Raw genomic sequence first — 17,087 nt, forward strand, 5'->3', positions numbered from 1 at the left:
CTTCTAATAATAATAATAATAATAATAATAATAATAATAATTTTTGTTTTATTATTTTTTTTATTCTATTATATTTATATATGTTTGTTTTATATTTAATTTTTCTTTATAATGTACAAGTAAAAAGCTCGAAAGGCATGCTGGGAACTGTAGTTTTTGCACTACACCGTTTACGGGGCGTATACCCGGATGCGGATGTTGACGTCCTCCTATGATCTGTCGTACTTACTGGTGATCATCATCATTCACTCGGCGATTATGAGAGAGAGACGTCTGGCCCTTTGTATTACACCTGTCGTAAAATCACTATTAAACGGAATATTTTTTATTTGTCGGAATCGGAGAGCTGAATGGACATTCTAATCACTCATGGATGATCAAAGAACAGATTTAAGATGGTCTTTCCGCTAGTTTCAGCAGCGTTTCTGCCTCAATAACATATGTCCAGTAGTGCTGAACTGTCATCGATAGGTTAGCCGGCGAGCTAAACAACAAAGCGTGACGGGTTAATACATCTTTTTTTCATCACATCGTCTTGACAACAACATTTCGCTGGATATTTTATTCTTGAATAACGCCACAGCATTTTCTGCATGGTTTAAACTTGTTTTTAGTATCACGAAGATGGCACTGGGACACGCATACTATTTATCTAATTGCTATCAGTTTTAATAGGATCAATACGATGCTTTCTCTCCTTCTTTCTGGGGATGTAAACTGCTGATCGTGTCACCCATGGTGACGGTTGCTATTAGAGACGAAGCATCTTTTTCCATGGCCCCATCTGTTGCTCCTCTTGAGCCTGTCTCTGCTGGGGATCTACAGTGATGTAGTTTTGTTGTTGTTTTGAAGGTGATGAGAGTAGCGTGCAGACGTGTCACATGGGTGCAGACGTGTTATCAAGGTGACAGGCAGGTGAGACAACAGCAATTGGCTGAGTAACACTAACGACAGGACTTTCGTGTGAGGAAAATTTTACTTGATCGTTCTTTCTTCCTTAGTCAATTTGTAATTGACACTAGAAGCATCTCAGAAATGCACCAGAGCTGCGTTCAGATAAGAACAGGAACTGTAAAGTTATTGAGCTAGAACAGTGAATGTATTCAAATGCTGTGGGTGTTACTAAATCTTCCCTGCATTATGTTTTTTGACATTAAATTTGAAAATGATGGACCGGAGGTGGATGAACTCTAACTTGGTGCTAAATAAACACATCTAAGATAGGAAAAGTTGACTCAGACACCTGCCTAAGGTGTCTTCATCTACGTGAAGTCCATTGTGAAACCAGTGGATTTGAGCCATGTGGATGCTTCATTCTGCAACAATGTTGCCTGCTTTTTTGCTGCTGTTTTTTATGAGAACCTCCATCAGTTTGTCAGAAGCCATGAGTAGAGATGAGAAGAATAAACTGAGGTATGGGTCTGTGTGAGGAAAGGCAAAATTATGACTTGCTTGCTGTATGATTCAGAAAGTTTTTTTTTTTATTTGAGAAATGTATTTGCTTCTCAGGAACCAAGTGCTGGAAATGTTTGACCACGCTTATCAAAACTACATGGTATGTACACAGTGACTGATAACTTTCTTTGTTAACAGTTGGGTACAAGGACATTTTAATGCTACTGTTCCAGTCTCTTATGCTTACCAAGGCTGCATTAATTTGTGCATAAATACAGTAAAAACAGTAATAATGTGAAATATTATTATAGACTTTAAATAAATGGTTTCTATTTTAATATATTAAAATAATATATATTCCTGTGGTGGAAAAGCTGAATTTTCAGCAACCATTACTCCAGTCTTCAGCGTTACGAATCATTCTAATATGCTGATTTGGTGCTCTAGAAACATTTCTTCTGTTATCAATGTTAAACAGTTGTACTGCTTAATATTTTTGTGGAGACTAATACTAAAGACATCTTTTGTAACATTATAAATGTTTTACTGTCACTTTTGATCAATTTAATGCATCCTTGATGAATAAAAGTATTAATATATTTAAAAAAAAATCTTTACACAAATAAGTTCTGAGTAGCAAAAATTACATACCATAGGTTTAGGGATTGGTTTATTTTTAGTTGTATGTAATTATGCATGATTTATTGCTACTAGTATGAATATAGTAATATAGCAATTACTGTAAATACATGTGACAAATGTAACTACAGCACATTAAAATAGGTGTTACTGCATTTCTTTCTTCTATGAAACACAAAAAAATGATTTTGAAATTTTTTTTTCTGCTCCATACAATGAAAGACAGTCAAGTGTTGTTTTGGACTCCACTGACTTTCTTTGTATGGACAAAAACAGTTGAAATGTTCTTTTAAATATCTTCAAGTTCCACAGAATAAATAAAGTCAATTAAATTTGGACATGAATGTGAGTAAATGAAGCCAGAATTTTAATTTAGATTATCCCGTTAACATCGCTGGTTTGCCAATAAATGTCCCTAAACAGTGAAAAATACTTCCCAGAAGCCTCTGTTATGCCCAGAAGTGTCTCTAAGCAGGTTGGAAACATAAGATGTGTGAAATTGAAATGCGAAAACCTGCAGTTTCAAAAAAACAAAAAAATATGCACAGGAGGATGGCGAGGATAGGGGAGGCAGATTAATGTTTGAGAGAACAGCATTATAATTAAAATCTGCCTGATTTCATCACATTTCATCTCTGTTTTGACAGGACCATGCCTACCCCGCAGATGAGCTGATGCCTTTGACATGTCGTGGGAGAGTACGTGGACTAGAGCCCAGTCGAGGGGATATAGATGATGCCCTGGGGAAGTAAGTCTGTTGGAGAGAAAATAACGATGGAAAGGAGAGGTGTAGAAATGTCTTTTTATTTAGTTCTATTTAAAGAAAGACAGAGATGAAAACATGTTTTCCTGTTCCTTCAGGTTCTCCCTCACTCTCATCGACACTCTTGACACTCTTGCAGTGAGTAACATCTCAAACAGAACTTGAAACCTCATACAAACACTAATTTGTACAGTCAAACCCAGGGTTGTTTGCTCATGACCTGCTCTGACATCTCACAGTTGTTAAATAAGACGGTGGAGTTTGAGGAGGCGGTGAGGAGAGTGGTGGCGGATGTACGGTTGGATAATGACATTGTTGTGTCCGTATTTGAGACCAACATCCGGGTGCTGGGGTGAGTAAGGCATCTGTCAGAGTTTCAAAATGGGCTGACAGAGTAAAAGACTACATTTTTGAACCCAGAGTAAATTGTGGCCATTTTGGTTGTTTAGAGCTTTACTGTTCTCCATAGTGGACTACTGGGAGGCCATTCCATGGCTGTCATGTTGAAAGAAAGTGGCAGAATGGTCTGGTACCAGGACGAGCTGCTGCACATGGCCAAAGATCTTGGACTCAGACTGCTGCCTGCATTTAACACCAGCAGTGGCCTGCCTTACCCTAGAGTGAGTAATTGCACACATGTACATGCATTGCATATACAATATGAATAATCAAAAATCATCACTGGAATGGAAATATGTCCCTCTTCCAGTCTTTTTAGACATGCTATGGTCTTGTTTAGAGCATTAATCTCTCTTTTTTTAGAGCATTAATTATCTTGTTTTGAATCTCGTTTGAATCTGCTGTTCTGATTGTAGCAGTGCTTTGTTGAAGTCTGTTTTAGGGAAATGAACTGTGTGACTTCCCACAATGGCTGCACAATCTCATCATCAGCATGACCACCCCTTTCCCAGTTGCTGTTAGTTCATTATACAGACATACAGTTCACATGTGTATGATTCTGATTGGTTCATCACAACATTCTGTGATCATTTTTTTTTATGGCCACTAAACTGTATAATTAGATAATGTCTAAGAAAACAAATTTTCTGCTTAGAGTTATGCTAATTTCATGGCTTGTGACATGACAGCCGCCTCTTCATTCTCAAATCATTTTGATTTAATAACTGAACCTTCTTTAATGTAATAATATCAATTCTAATGTCCACTTTGATGTTAATCCCCATTTAATTATTATTTATCTGAAAGAAATTAATGCTTTTATTTAGCTAGGACACAAAAATGATCAAAAGTGACAATAAAGGCATTTATACTGTAATGTTACAAAAGATTTCTATTTGAAATAAATGCTGTTCTTTTTAATTTTCTATTTATTAAAAGGTCCTGAAAAAATTTTGAAATTGCAGTTTTCATGAAAACAGGCATCTAAATATTTTCAACGTAAAAAGAAAAATGTTACTTAAGCGCCAAAATGATTATGTGACCTTGAAGACAGCAGTAATAGCCATCACAGGAATAAATTACATTTGAAAACCTATTAAAATGCAAAACATGAATTTTTAAATCATCATAATATTTTACAGTATTACTGTTTTTACTGTATTTTTGATACCCAAAATTTTTGATTCTGCATTTACAGGTGAACCTGCGTTATGGAGTCCGTGGACCTGAGACCCGTACAGGCACCGAAACGGACACCTGCACTGCCTGTGCTGGGACAATCATTCTAGAATTTGCAGCCTTGAGCCGCTTTACTGGGGACCCCACATTTGAGGTAAAATAGCTTAATGTTGGAAATGAGTTTTTGATATAACATTCGGAAATGTCCTTATATAATCTCCAGATAAATATTTATTTTTAGGGTACAGAGAAATGTTTGAAAACCTTGCGTTTTGTATAATTCATGTTGACTAAGGTCACCAAGCTAGTAGAAATACTGTTGTGATTGTTTTGTAACAAACTAACAATGAAGCACTGACGTCATTTTAGCCTGAAGTGTTGATTCCTGGAATGTTTGTACACATTCTGTCTGCAGAATTATAGCACAGATCTCTTATGACATAACTGTACCGGGTGTAAGACAAAGACAACATTAGCGTGACTCATTGTGAACTATGAAAAGTATTATGAGGTCAGGAATGTTCTCACTGTGTGTGGTGAAAGAGACTTACGATGACTAAATCTATTGAAGTAGGCCAGTATTTAGGTGTTGGTGTACTGTTGTATTGTTTACAGGCTCATGCGAGAAGAGCTCTTGACTTCCTTTGGGAAAAGAGACAGAGGAACAGTAATCTAGTGGGAACAACCATCAATATCCACTCTGGAGAGTGGGTCCGCAGGGGTGAGACTGAATCATACCCAACAACCCACCCAAGACATGAAACAAATGTGCTTATATACGGACAAATTAGGGAAACGTCAAGTCTGAATCATGATGATTTTTGTAATTGTTCCCTTAACAGACAGCGGAGTTGGGGCAGGCATAGATTCCTATTATGAGTACTTAATGAAGGCTTATATATTACTTGGGGATGATCGATTTCTGCAGCGCTTTAACACTGTGAGTATCTGTCATTCTTTTGTTAAAGTCATTATAATCCTGTAATAGCTTGCAGCGCCACTGAAATTAATCTCCTTTTCAGTTTGCGCAGCCAAGCAGTCTTATTTTTCAACCCCTTTTCTCCACACATCTGAAATATTTAGACAACTTTGGAAATCCAATCAATTCCAGATGGACACCTTTTTTACTCTTAAATGGGTATCAAACACAATTTCATATTGACTTTGAAGAGACTCCATTCACTTTCATAATTTCATATGCATGTGTATGTGTAGACTTTTTGTCTTATGTACTATTTTTTTCTGTTTATTTTAGTAGGCTGGAGTAGGTTGTGTCTTTTAACATTATGATTTATTTAAAAGATTATAACACATTTATTAGTTTATAATTATTATTAATATTTTTAATTATGTATTATTTGTTTATTTTAGTAGGCTGCAGTAGTTTGTATATTTTACAGTTTTTAATTATTATTTGTATATATGTTTTAGACATTATATTAATATTATTATTGTATTTATTTTATAATTGATCATTATTCAGAACAAAAGCCCTGGAACGTGACGTTATATCTTGTTGCCCACAGCTGTAGGATTCAAAATAATTTTTATACTTTTACTAGTGTGACTCTCATTTTAGTTTTGTCTGCTATGATATAGCAGGTTTCTTTATCTCGTCTGTATTCATGAATTGTGTTTGCTTGGCATGTATTTCAGCACTATGCATCCATTATGAAGTATATTAGCCAACCTCCTCTGCTACTGGACGTCCACATCCACAAACCCCTGCTGCCAGCTCGCACCTGGATGGACTCCTTGCTTGCCTTTTTCCCTGGATTGCAGGTGAGTAATCAGTAATCAGTCTTGTTTTCATTCAGTCATGAAAATCCAAACGTAGGAGCTCTGCTCCTTTCTGCTCATTGCAGGTGTTAAAGGGGGATATCCGGCCAGCCATAGAGACGCATGAAATGCTTTATCAGGTTACCAAGAAACACAACTTCCTCCCAGAGGTAGATCCTTTTTTCTGCTGTCTGTCTTTTCAATTTCTTCAATGTCTGTGGTTTACAAACTCTTCTTGAGTTTGGCCCACCCCCTCACGTACTGTCTCGCCAGGCCTTCACCACTGATTACAGGGTTCACTGGGCTCAGCACCCCCTCCGGCCAGAGTTTGCAGAAAGCACCTTGCTTGCCTTTTTCCCTGGATTGCAGGTGAGTAATCAGTAATCAGTCTTGTTTTCATTCAGTCATGAAAATCCAAACGTAGGAGCTCTGCTCCTTTCTGCTCATTGCAGGTGTTAAAGGGGGATATCCGGCCAGCCATAGAGACGCATGAAATGCTTTATCAGGTTACCAAGAAACACAACTTCCTCCCAGAGGTAGATCCTTTTTTCTGCTGTCTGTCTTTTCAATTTCTTCAATGTCTGTGGTTTACAAACTCTTCTTGAGTTTGGCCCACCCCCTCACGTACTGTCTCGCCAGGCCTTCACCACTGATTACAGGGTTCACTGGGCTCAGCACCCCCTCCGGCCAGAGTTTGCAGAAAGCACCTACTTCCTCTATAAGGTACAGCGGTGTCACTGAGTTCTCAACTAAATCTCAATACAACATCTCCTTCACTCACATAATTTTCCTTCTCATCAACCTGCAAATGTGACCTCCTTCACTCTGCACTGCTTCTGCTGTAGTGCATTCGATCATGTACTTTAATGTTGTTAACCATTGAGACGATACAAATGATTCATTTCCTCTGAAGGCAACCAGAGATCCATATTACCTGGAGGTGGGCCGCACCATACTGGAGAACCTGAACCGGTTCGCTCGGGTTCCCTGTGGCTTCGCTGCTATGAAGGATGTGAGGACAGGGAGTCACGAGGACCGGTAAGAGCAGGGGTTTGTGGGTAGCTAAAGAGGATGTTGGTTTGTATGAAATTTTTTGGTACAAATAGTTTGAGAAGATTTTGTGAAGGGAGTGTTTATGAGTAAAGAGTGGGCGATAGGCTCATGGCATGGCATATTTATTTCTCTTTATCACCACCCACCTGTTTCAGCATGGACTCGTTTTTCCTGGCGGAGATGTTTAAGTACCTGTTCCTGTTGTTTGCTGAGGAGGACGATTTGCCTTTTAATGTGGAGGACTACGTCTTTACCACAGAAGCTCATCTGTTGCCTCTTTCTCTCTCCACTGCTTCAAACTCACAGGCGCCCCCTTTGGTAAACAATATGGTACTGCACATCAGCGACCTAGCAGTTTTTACTGTTTGTGTACTTTAAATGTATCAAATGTTGATATACTATCTCTCTGTCACCCCAGGCTGGAGAGGAGCTTGATGACTCAAATTTTGAGTGGACTTGCCCTAACACCCGCCTACTCTTTCCTGATCCCGCCTTCCCACGCAATCTCCGCGAACCAATCAGGAGCGCGGTGGATAAGAGTTGTCCGCGCCCAACCACTCATCGGTGAGAAAGTGATATAACCAGCTGGTCTATGTTTAAATAGCATTTTACATAATTTTATATTATATAAATGAGATATATAATTAGCATATATTATTTAGAATTAATATGTTACAGCTATAATATCAGATGCTCTATTTTAAAATAATTTTTATATATAAAAAAAAAAAAACAGGAGCTCAGGTTGAAATTATAGGACATTTTCAAGAAGATATTTAATGGTTTCTGTTCATCTGTCTTTTGCAGAGAACCTGGTATGGGACGTCCTCCTCTTAGGGCTCAAGACTTTATGGCCAATAACCCTGAACATCTGGAGCTGCTGAGGCGAATGGGTGTCAGTCTCATCCATTTGAAGGATGGCAGAGTACAACTCGTTCAACATGCCACACAGGTACCATGCAGACCCAGCAAGCCTGTGTTTATCTTTTTAACACTATTTTATTCTTAAGGCAATAGTTATAAACACAAATAGTATATTTTATTATATTATAAATAATAAGGGAATTATACTATTTAAGTTGTATTTTGAATCTGTAGATTCAAACAAAATCTCCCTTTCTTCCTCACTGCAGGCGGTGAGCGCAATCGCTGCAGAAGACGGCATGCGTTTCATGCAGGAAATGATGGAGCTGTCCAGCCAGCAGCAGAAAGAGCAGCTTCCTCCACGAGCTGTTCAGATTGTTTCGCACCCCTTTTTTGGTCGAGTGGTTTTGACTGCAGGCCCTGCGCAGTTTGGATTGGATCTTTTCAAAAGCAGTTCTGGAGTGAATATGATTAATTCTGACCTTTTATTATGAACTTTTTTGGCTATTTCTGTGTTGTTCTTGCTACAGGGTATACATTTTTTTAGTCATGCTATACTGTGTATTTTGTTCTCTTTTTCCTTCTCCCTTAGGTGCGTGGGTTCGTAACCGTAGCGGAGCCCTATAACGGCTGTTCTGAGTTGAGTAACGGTGAAATTGTGGCAGGCCGCATCGCTCTGCTGCAAAGAGGCCAGTGCATGTTTGCAGAAAAGGCTAGGCACATTCACAAAGCTGGGGCCATCGGAGGCATCGTCATAGGTGAGATATGTTTCATGGAGTCAAGTCACCTAGATCAGGAGTTTTCAATTCTTTTGATGCCAATGTCCCCTAAATGTAATGATTTCCTCACAAAGAACTCCCCCTCTAAACAAACTTAAATATGTGGCCTTTATGTTACTGAAACCCAAGCAAATTATTAAAATATTATCTGGAAAATATTTAGTTTTTATTAAGTTGACAGTGTATTCCCCCCCTCCCCCCATTAATGTTACATGGGAAACTACTTTAATTCAGATTCATTGATATAGCACTTTTCATGGTAAATATTTTTCTAAAGCAGTTTTACAGTTACGTTGACAGCCTCAAAATCAGCCCTTTAGTATTTTTTTTTCATCTCATATTTTCCACTGACCCGCCTAAAACCCTTTTGTGGGCCCCTGGGGCCTCTTGGACCCCTGTTAAAAAAAACCTGATCTAGTTAATGGACTATATTTGACCATGGCTGCTTAAAATTATTCATTATAATATTTTTATTGCCTTTGTACAAGTGCTATTTTAGTGTTATTTATGTTCCATTCAAATATTTATTCATGTTTTGAATTATATTTATTTTTTGTATTTTCAGTTTTCATTGTAGTTTGTCATTTTATGTAATTTTTATTAGTTTTTTTATTTCAGAATAGCTTTAATGTATTTGTACTTTAGTACTTCAACTTATTTTATTTTAGTTCATTGCCAAAACAACATTCATAATTTTCTTGTTTTTTTAAGTTTAAGTCCCTTTTTAATTTATTCCAAATTTTAATTAGCAAAAATGATTAAATAGCTTTAGTTAACAATATAAACAATGTTTTCTACAGAATAAATCAGTCTTAGTATTACTCTCTTCTGTCTCTCTTTGTCGTTTCTGTTTAGATGACAATGAGGGCAGCAGCAGTGATACGGCTCCATTGTTCCAAATGGCGGGAGATGGGCGGAACACTGATGATGTCACTTTACCACTTCTTTTCCTGTTCCACAAAGAGGGTAACATCCTGTTGGAGGCTCTAAAGGAGTACAGGGAGGTGGAGGTGCTGCTCAGTGATAAAGCTAGAGACAGAGGTGAGACACTTTCTAAGACAGAGCGAAAAAATGTTAATATGTGAGGAAGGTGGTACACGTTGCATCATCTACTGTCATTCCTTTCTAATTATCCTTCCTTTATTACTCTTTCCCTCTGTGTTTGTCTTTTCCCTTTCCACTACTTTTTTTCCCCTACCTTCTTGGATGAGCAGAATCCATATTTAAGGGGAAAGCCCTCCCGGGCACCCTGTTGGATGGCAGTAAGTACCCCTCCTCTATGGGTTTCCCTTCATGCATCATGTTGCAAAGATCATATTTACTAGTTGAGTGAAAATAAATGCCATCACCAAGTAGGAAATTCTGAACATTCTTTAGGCCCTGAGTTTCTGAGTTGGAGGCATGTCAGTAAGAAAATATGGCAAGAAAATAGATGCGGTGCCTGTACTGATGGTAAATTTATTGAAATGAACTAAATGATTATTTTTCATTTACAATTAAACTAGCTAAGGATCTGTTTACACCTGGTATTAAGATGTGTTTTTGTCAATCAGATCTCAAGTGGAAAACATTAAATACATTTACATTTACATTTAGTCATTTTGCCGACGCTTTTATCCAAAGCGACTTGCAATTGGGGAGTACATAAAGCGATTCTTCTTAAAGAGGCAAACAGACACAGGAAGTGCTTGAAATACCAAGTTTTGGGCATTGTTCAAATAAGTACAAGCTAGAAAAGGGAAGGAATAAGTAAAGAGAAAGAAAGAGTTTTTTTTTATTTTTTATTTTTTTTAAGATGAAGTCAAGTAGCGTTTAAAGAGATGAGTTTTCAGCTGTCGCTTGAAAATTGTCAGGGATTCAGCATTCCGGATAGGGGTGGGAAGATCATTCCACCAGCCAGGAACGGTGAACGAGAATGTTCTGGAAAGTGATTTTGAGCCTCTCTGTGATGGTACCACGAGGCGTCGCTCACTAGCGGATCTCAGACTTCTGGAGGGGATGTAGATTCGTAGTAGTGAGTGGAAGTAGGCGGGTGCTGAGCCTGTGGCTGTTCTATATGCAAGCATCAATGTCTTGAACTTGATGCGAGCCTCAACCGGCAGCCAGTGCAAGGAGATAAAGAGAGGTGTAACATGGGCTCTTTTGGGCTCATTGAAGACCAGTCGTGCCGCTGCATTCTGAATCATTTGTAGAGGTTTGATTGTGCTAAATACAGGTATAGATGGAGTCTAAAACATTTTGAACTTGTTCACTTTTGACCACTTTCCAGTGGTAGTTGAAAAAACTCATTCGACCAGATTTCTTTCATAGCGTAGACACTTATGTGGTAGAATGTGTTCGAACAGCCACAAAGGACCACCTACTTTCTGCCCACTGATCTAACACGTGAGCACTATGGGACGTGTTTTGAGAAAGTGCACCAAAATAATTTACTCCAACTTGATTACAATTGGAATCGACGTTACCATTTGCTTCCTTTCCCTCTCGCTTATAAGCAGCATAAAACTTCCTTCATTCAGTCGTATTTGTGCGCCATACTCAGCACTTCCACAAAATAACCATGTGATGAAACGAGAGGGGAGGGTCTGGACAAAATCCAGAAGATGTATTTAAACACATAACAACCAGGTGTAAATGGTAATGCGTCTCGGCTGATCACTTGTGATTGTATCTCTGAAAGCTCATCTTAATACCAGGTGCAAATAGTGTTAAAAAAAACGATAGTCGTGTATAACAGAATATATAACAAATATATAAATCAATTTACAGCACAATTTGTTGTAGAGCAAAACGGCACGTTCACGACGTAATGGTTTAAAATGAAAAACCCCATTATAAAAACCCTTAGGAAAGTCTTGTGGGAACCCATGGCAAATGAGTTTTCTGTGTTTTGACATTAAGGCTGCAGCACTCTATACGAGCCCAGGAGAACTTGAACACACCAAAAGTTTATGGACTTGTATTAATGCAACTTCACTTAAAATCGGCATGTTTCTGGATGACAAAATGTCATCATTCTCCAGACCTCATGTGGCTTACTAGGTTTTGTCAGTGATGTATGATTGATATTAAGCAGATTCCTTGTAGTTCATTCAACTGACTTTTTTTTCAAGGTACGGATGGAGCAGAAGAAGAGGACTGCTCCACAGTGGAGAAAGACCACACTTCTTCCGCCTCTTTGGAACCTGTTGACCAATCACAAGTAACTACTCAGGAACAGACAACAGACGACTCAGTCTTAGGACAAGAGTCGGTTCAGCCAGCGGAGGGACTTGGCAGTTACGTCTCTGTGGATGTAGGGGAGGAGCCTGCGGTGGACGGAGACTCCAGCAGCCAATCGGTGGATTCGCTGATGGCTGATTGGCAGGAGGACTTGGAAGCGTTTAAGCAGATGGAGAAGGATGAGCTTTGACATTCCCCTCCATCTCGGACTCCGCTAGGTTGTCCCAGCCATAGCACAGACTGAGAAATCGGTTCTGTCGAATAGGGTCAATATATCAGACAGGCGGGATTAAGAACTCTGACTCGAAGAGCTCATTTTCTACGGCCAGTTCTCAGGGGCTTTTCTTTCCGATTCACATCTTTCCTGTTTTCTTCAACTGAACGCTCACCCACACATTACCACTTGTCTCTTTCTCTACATGCCTAGGGTGCACAATCAGCCCTGTTTTTGTCTTCCTTCTAACAAATGGATTCCCTGATTATTGAAGCGCAGGCTTAAATCATCAGTGCTGATTAATCATCTGAAAGACTGATTACTTTAATGGCTGGTTTAACTGTGACGAATTGCTTTTTTGCAATAGGATTCATACTCGGTTCTTGTCTCAGTTTGCAGGGTCTGAAAAAAGAAAATACGAAGAACTTTATGGAATGATATATGTGTATGTTTGAGTGTTTGTATGTATGTTTATTGTTTTTGATTAATAAGTGAATCAGCCTGGGAGCCAAACAAACAAACCTCCTGCAGATCAAAAATGCTTCTTCTAGCCTTCTGCATTAAGTATTTAACAGTCTTACACATTCAGTCCAGTTATTATGACTTTATAATGAGGTCAATGTTTTCAAAGAAAAGCATTAAAGGACCACTGATGACAACTTTGCATGTCAGTGACAGACTTTTTTCCAAGGATGAAGGAGACGTGCGAAGCATCCTGAAGGATCCGCCAGAGGGCGCCATAGCTCCATTGCGCCCAATAGCTAATTAAATTGACTGGGAGACCATGTCAGAGGGCGTGAAATGTGATAAGTTCAATAAAATTAATTGAAAATTTTAATATATGCTTCCTTTTTATTGGATAGGCTTTCTATCACGTGTAATATTTATGGGGGAAGGGGGAACTTGATTAAATTTTAGCATTATGAAATTGCCCCCCCCCCAAAGACTAACATTGTGACAATTTGTTATTGTTACAATATATCATTGTACATCACAAAACACCTTATATTATAAATAATAAGAAACATGCATAAGAAGTTGCTTAAAATATTGATTTAAAAATTCATAATTTCTTGGCAAAAGCAATTGACAATATTGGAAAGCTCTTTTTCAAGACATGCTACTGGGGGTGATGAGTGGAAAATGTTTTGGATAATTTGACTAGTTCCTCCCCTCCTACGTCTAGGCATGTGGTTGGTTTGCCACGCGCTTCAGCAAGATGGCTGCAGTTCTTCGAGCAAATCAGGAGTGCAGGCTGTAAGCCAGCGGTCCACATCACTACAGCAGCGCTTATTCCGGCTGCGTGTGCGCGTGTGTGTGTGTGTGTGACTGTGTGTGTGAGCCGACGCCAGTGGACCGAGAGGGTCACTTCTGACAAGTGAGTGTTTCCCTGTCACATTTATGCGCTGATGCTTGTGTTAATTGTTAGACGCAAACCGATTGCTTTTCTTTGTTGCTGGTCTTTGGTGAGTCGATTCCTGTTTTGGCTCCTGACTGGTTCTTCTTTTTTGCATGACCAGTTTGATCTGATCTGTGAACAGTGATTCTGGGCTGCATGGTGGTGTATGGGCGGTGTATCAAAACCTAGTATTCTGCCAGTCTACAAAGCATTTTTGGTATCTTTAGCGTCCAAAACGAATGCAATATTTTGGGGCGACTATGATGCCCAAAATGCTGTCTAGGTAAGCAGTATACTAGGGTTTAAGAGACAGCCATGGTAGACAGGAATAGGTGAGATCAATAATTGGTTAATATATTGCAAGGACGTTAATTGATTTTCCCCCGTGTTTTTATGTGGTACTACCGAACTGGAAGTAAAGAAAACAAAACCTGGGTTGGCATGCATGCAATGATGCACACGTACACGTGTGTGTGTGTGTGTGTGTGTGTCCACTGTCCTGCGGGCAGACAATGCGCCCTCTGTCTCTGCCTTGGCGCAGCTGTGTGTGTCCTTCTGTCACTGTGCTTTCATATGCAGTATTTTCGCTAGCGCGCATTCAATGTATGGCGGTGTGTTTGAATTGCAGACATGTTTACGTCTAGAGGGAGCTGTGCGTGATTTAGCGATGTCTGATTCGTAAGTGAATCATTCATTTGAGTCGGATCTTTTCAGTTAATCGGTTGAACTGGATCACAGAACAGCACCGATCGATTCGTTCAAGAATCGGTCAGAGCGGCTTTTCGAATCAACTCACTGACTCGGTGAACTGAGAATGGCGAAATTGTACTTCTCTAACGTTACTAATAGTAGGCGAAAACAGTGAAAAGAGTAGCATGTCTGAATTCACAGTATTCATAAAACTTCTGGCGAGAGCCTAAAGTGCATACTTTACTATCCCATGGGGCCAGGTAGAGGATTTGTGGATGACAGTGAAGAGATTCAACTGATGCTGGTAGGTCATATGATAATGACGGAATGGCCAATGTTGTATAATACGGATTAAATTCATACTGCACACATTCTTACAATATAGAACATACCTTTTTAATGGTCGCAAAATAATTGAGAGTATGCTAGCCTATTTCGAATGCAGTTAGTTATTTAACAATGTCTTATACAGGATTTAAAGGTAGGGTAAGCGATTTTCCAAAAACGGATTCGGGCCGACTAGCAAAACAAACTTGTAGCCAATCAGCAGTAAGGGGCGTGTCTACTCATGATGTGGAGGAGAGAGCGTTCAGTGCTCACATTAGCGAGCCGAGCGACAGAAAGATAGAGATGGCGGATAAAAAAACAAAAGAGGAAAACGTCTGCGGAACAAAAGAAGGCTTAAAGGTGCCATAGAATGCATTGATAGAAGGTATGTGGCTTAGGTAAGGGCAAAAAATCTCCAGAAACGGTTTTACATGTCCATTTACAACCCTAGAATTTGTCCCTAGAATGAAATGGTCTGTTTTTACCTTATTTGGAAGGGTCATGAATAATTTTGTATTTTATTTTTTTGTATTTATGCATTTAGCAGACGCTTTTATCCAAAGCGACTTACAGTGCATTCAAGCTATACATTTTTTACCAGTCTGTATGTTCCCTGGGAATCGAACCCACGACCTTTTGCGCTGCTAACGCAATGCTCTACCACTGAGGAGGAGGAGGAGGAGCTCTGCTCTGATTGGCTGTTTCACAGTGCGGCTCATTTCAGTAGCTCACACAGCAGGAAGGAAACACACACACAGGAAAATATATATTTCAATACTGTCTCTCGCAGTTATATCGTTGGGTAATTATACTGTATATAAAATGCGGGCATCAGAGAGCAGCTATTAATATGCAGGGCATTGAAACTGCTTTCGAATGCACGATAGCAGACGCTTTTATCCAAAGCGACTTACAGTGCATTCAAGCTATACATTTTTTACCAGTATGTATGTTCCCTGGGAATCGAACCCACGACCTTTTGCGCTGCTAACGCAATGCTCTACCACTGAGGAGGAGGAGGAGGAGCTCTGCTCTGATTGGCTGTTTCACAGTGCGGCTCATTTCAGTAGCTCACACAGCAGGAAGGAAACACACACACAGGAAAATATATATTTCAATACTGTCTCTCGCAGTTATATCGTTGGGTAATTATACTGTATATAAAATGCGGGCATCAGAGAGCAGCTATTAATATGCAGGGCATTGAAACTGCTTTCGAATGCACGATGCTTTTTACTTTCACTTTCGAGATTTGCGATCGCACGTGCTCTGTGTAAACCAGTGGCGGCTCGTCAGGGGAGGCACGGCTTCCCCATAATTTTGAGGTGAAAATAGGGGGAGGACGATTTCATGTTAATAAAATTCACAATTCATTTCAGTTCATGTCTCAGAATGTGTATTTTTTGTTTGTAATTTCACAGTTGTAATACCATAACGTGAAAGGTCGCTGTCATTCAAACAGTATATATACAAATTAAAAATAAAGGGAGAACACGCCTAAGCTGGATATAGGCTAACGTTACAGCAGTCGTCTTAATTAAATGGCGCAACAAGCAGCTCTCTTTTAACACAGACTTTTAAGAAGGGATGGATGTTTGCTTCAAGTGATAGGCCAGGTAAGTGAAGTTATATTATCTTGCATACAGCATGTCGTTTTCTTTACGTTTTCTGACTAAAAGCAACCAAAAAGCCATTTTAAAGTGGTTATGCAAATAATAATAATCGGCAGGGATCCCAGACCAATACAATTAGTGTGCCCTCCTCTATTTTAAAACCCACGAGCCGCCACTGGTGTAAAATACAGCGGCAGTACTTGCCACACATTTTACAAGGTCAGATGCTTGTCAGTGGTGCTCAGGATCTGTAAATCATTCGCCATCATCCTCAGTCATCATATTCAAATGTTGGGGCCGTAACTATTAGTGATCCTGACTGTAATGTCACAGTCGGTGTTATGTTCTGATTCGCCTATTTTTCAGTGGTCTTTTGCATGCACGAGATTTACATAAGAAGGAGGGAAGGAGGAAACAATGGTGTTTGAGGCTCACGGTATGTCATTCCCATGTACAGAACTGTTATTATTCAACTATGCCAAGGTAAATACAGTTTTCCATTCTATGGCACCTTTAAGGCAATAAGGCAAGAAGTAGAACCCGTGTAAATATCGGATCAGCTTTCCAGCACTGGAACTCAAGGAGCGGAAGGCCTGCGATCGGACGGCAAGGTTGCTTTGTTTCTTCTCGATAGGTGAGTAACACCGTGTCTGCGCCGCAACAACTAAAGTCTGTCTAGTACACTGACAAAGCGACCGTTGAAAATCATTTGAAATTTGTGTCAATACATGATGAATAGAACGCAGCAGCAGTTTTCTGTCAGGGATTTGTC

The 17,087-nt window shown here is 39.4% G+C and overlaps 2 protein-coding genes across 2 annotated transcripts in view; both read left to right on the forward strand.

The window, feature by feature from the left end:
* Positions 1 to 233: 233 nt before the first annotated feature.
* On the forward strand, positions 234 to 13,124 carry LOC107717559 (ER degradation-enhancing alpha-mannosidase-like protein 3). Its single transcript, XM_016524343.1, has 21 exons — positions 234 to 1,413; positions 1,510 to 1,555; positions 2,682 to 2,782; positions 2,896 to 2,935; positions 3,037 to 3,149; positions 3,267 to 3,417; positions 4,395 to 4,529; positions 4,991 to 5,096; positions 5,218 to 5,315; positions 6,032 to 6,157; positions 6,241 to 6,324; positions 6,794 to 6,877; positions 7,068 to 7,192; positions 7,363 to 7,537; positions 7,626 to 7,771; positions 8,015 to 8,159; positions 8,341 to 8,532; positions 8,664 to 8,829; positions 9,706 to 9,891; positions 10,065 to 10,112; positions 11,964 to 13,124. Exons 1-21 carry the CDS (start codon positions 1,301 to 1,303, stop codon positions 12,260 to 12,262), a joined length of 2,679 nt encoding a protein of 892 aa, XP_016379829.1. The 5' UTR covers positions 234 to 1,300; the 3' UTR covers positions 12,263 to 13,124.
* Positions 13,125 to 13,485: 361 nt separating this feature from the next.
* LOC107717558 (uncharacterized protein C1orf21 homolog) overlaps positions 13,486 to 17,087 on the forward strand; it is a 32,551-nt gene continuing 28,949 nt past the window's right edge. The window contains exon 1 of the mRNA XM_016524342.1: positions 13,486 to 13,664. The gene's annotated coding sequence lies outside the window, so the exon portion shown is untranslated. The remainder of the gene's footprint in view (positions 13,665 to 17,087) is intronic.

The sequence above is a fragment of the Sinocyclocheilus rhinocerous genome, unplaced genomic scaffold (genome assembly GCF_001515625.1).
Source record: "Sinocyclocheilus rhinocerous isolate Xijiao unplaced genomic scaffold, SAMN03320098_v1.1 scaffold813, whole genome shotgun sequence".
NCBI lineage: Eukaryota > Metazoa > Chordata > Actinopteri > Cypriniformes > Cyprinidae > Sinocyclocheilus > Sinocyclocheilus rhinocerous.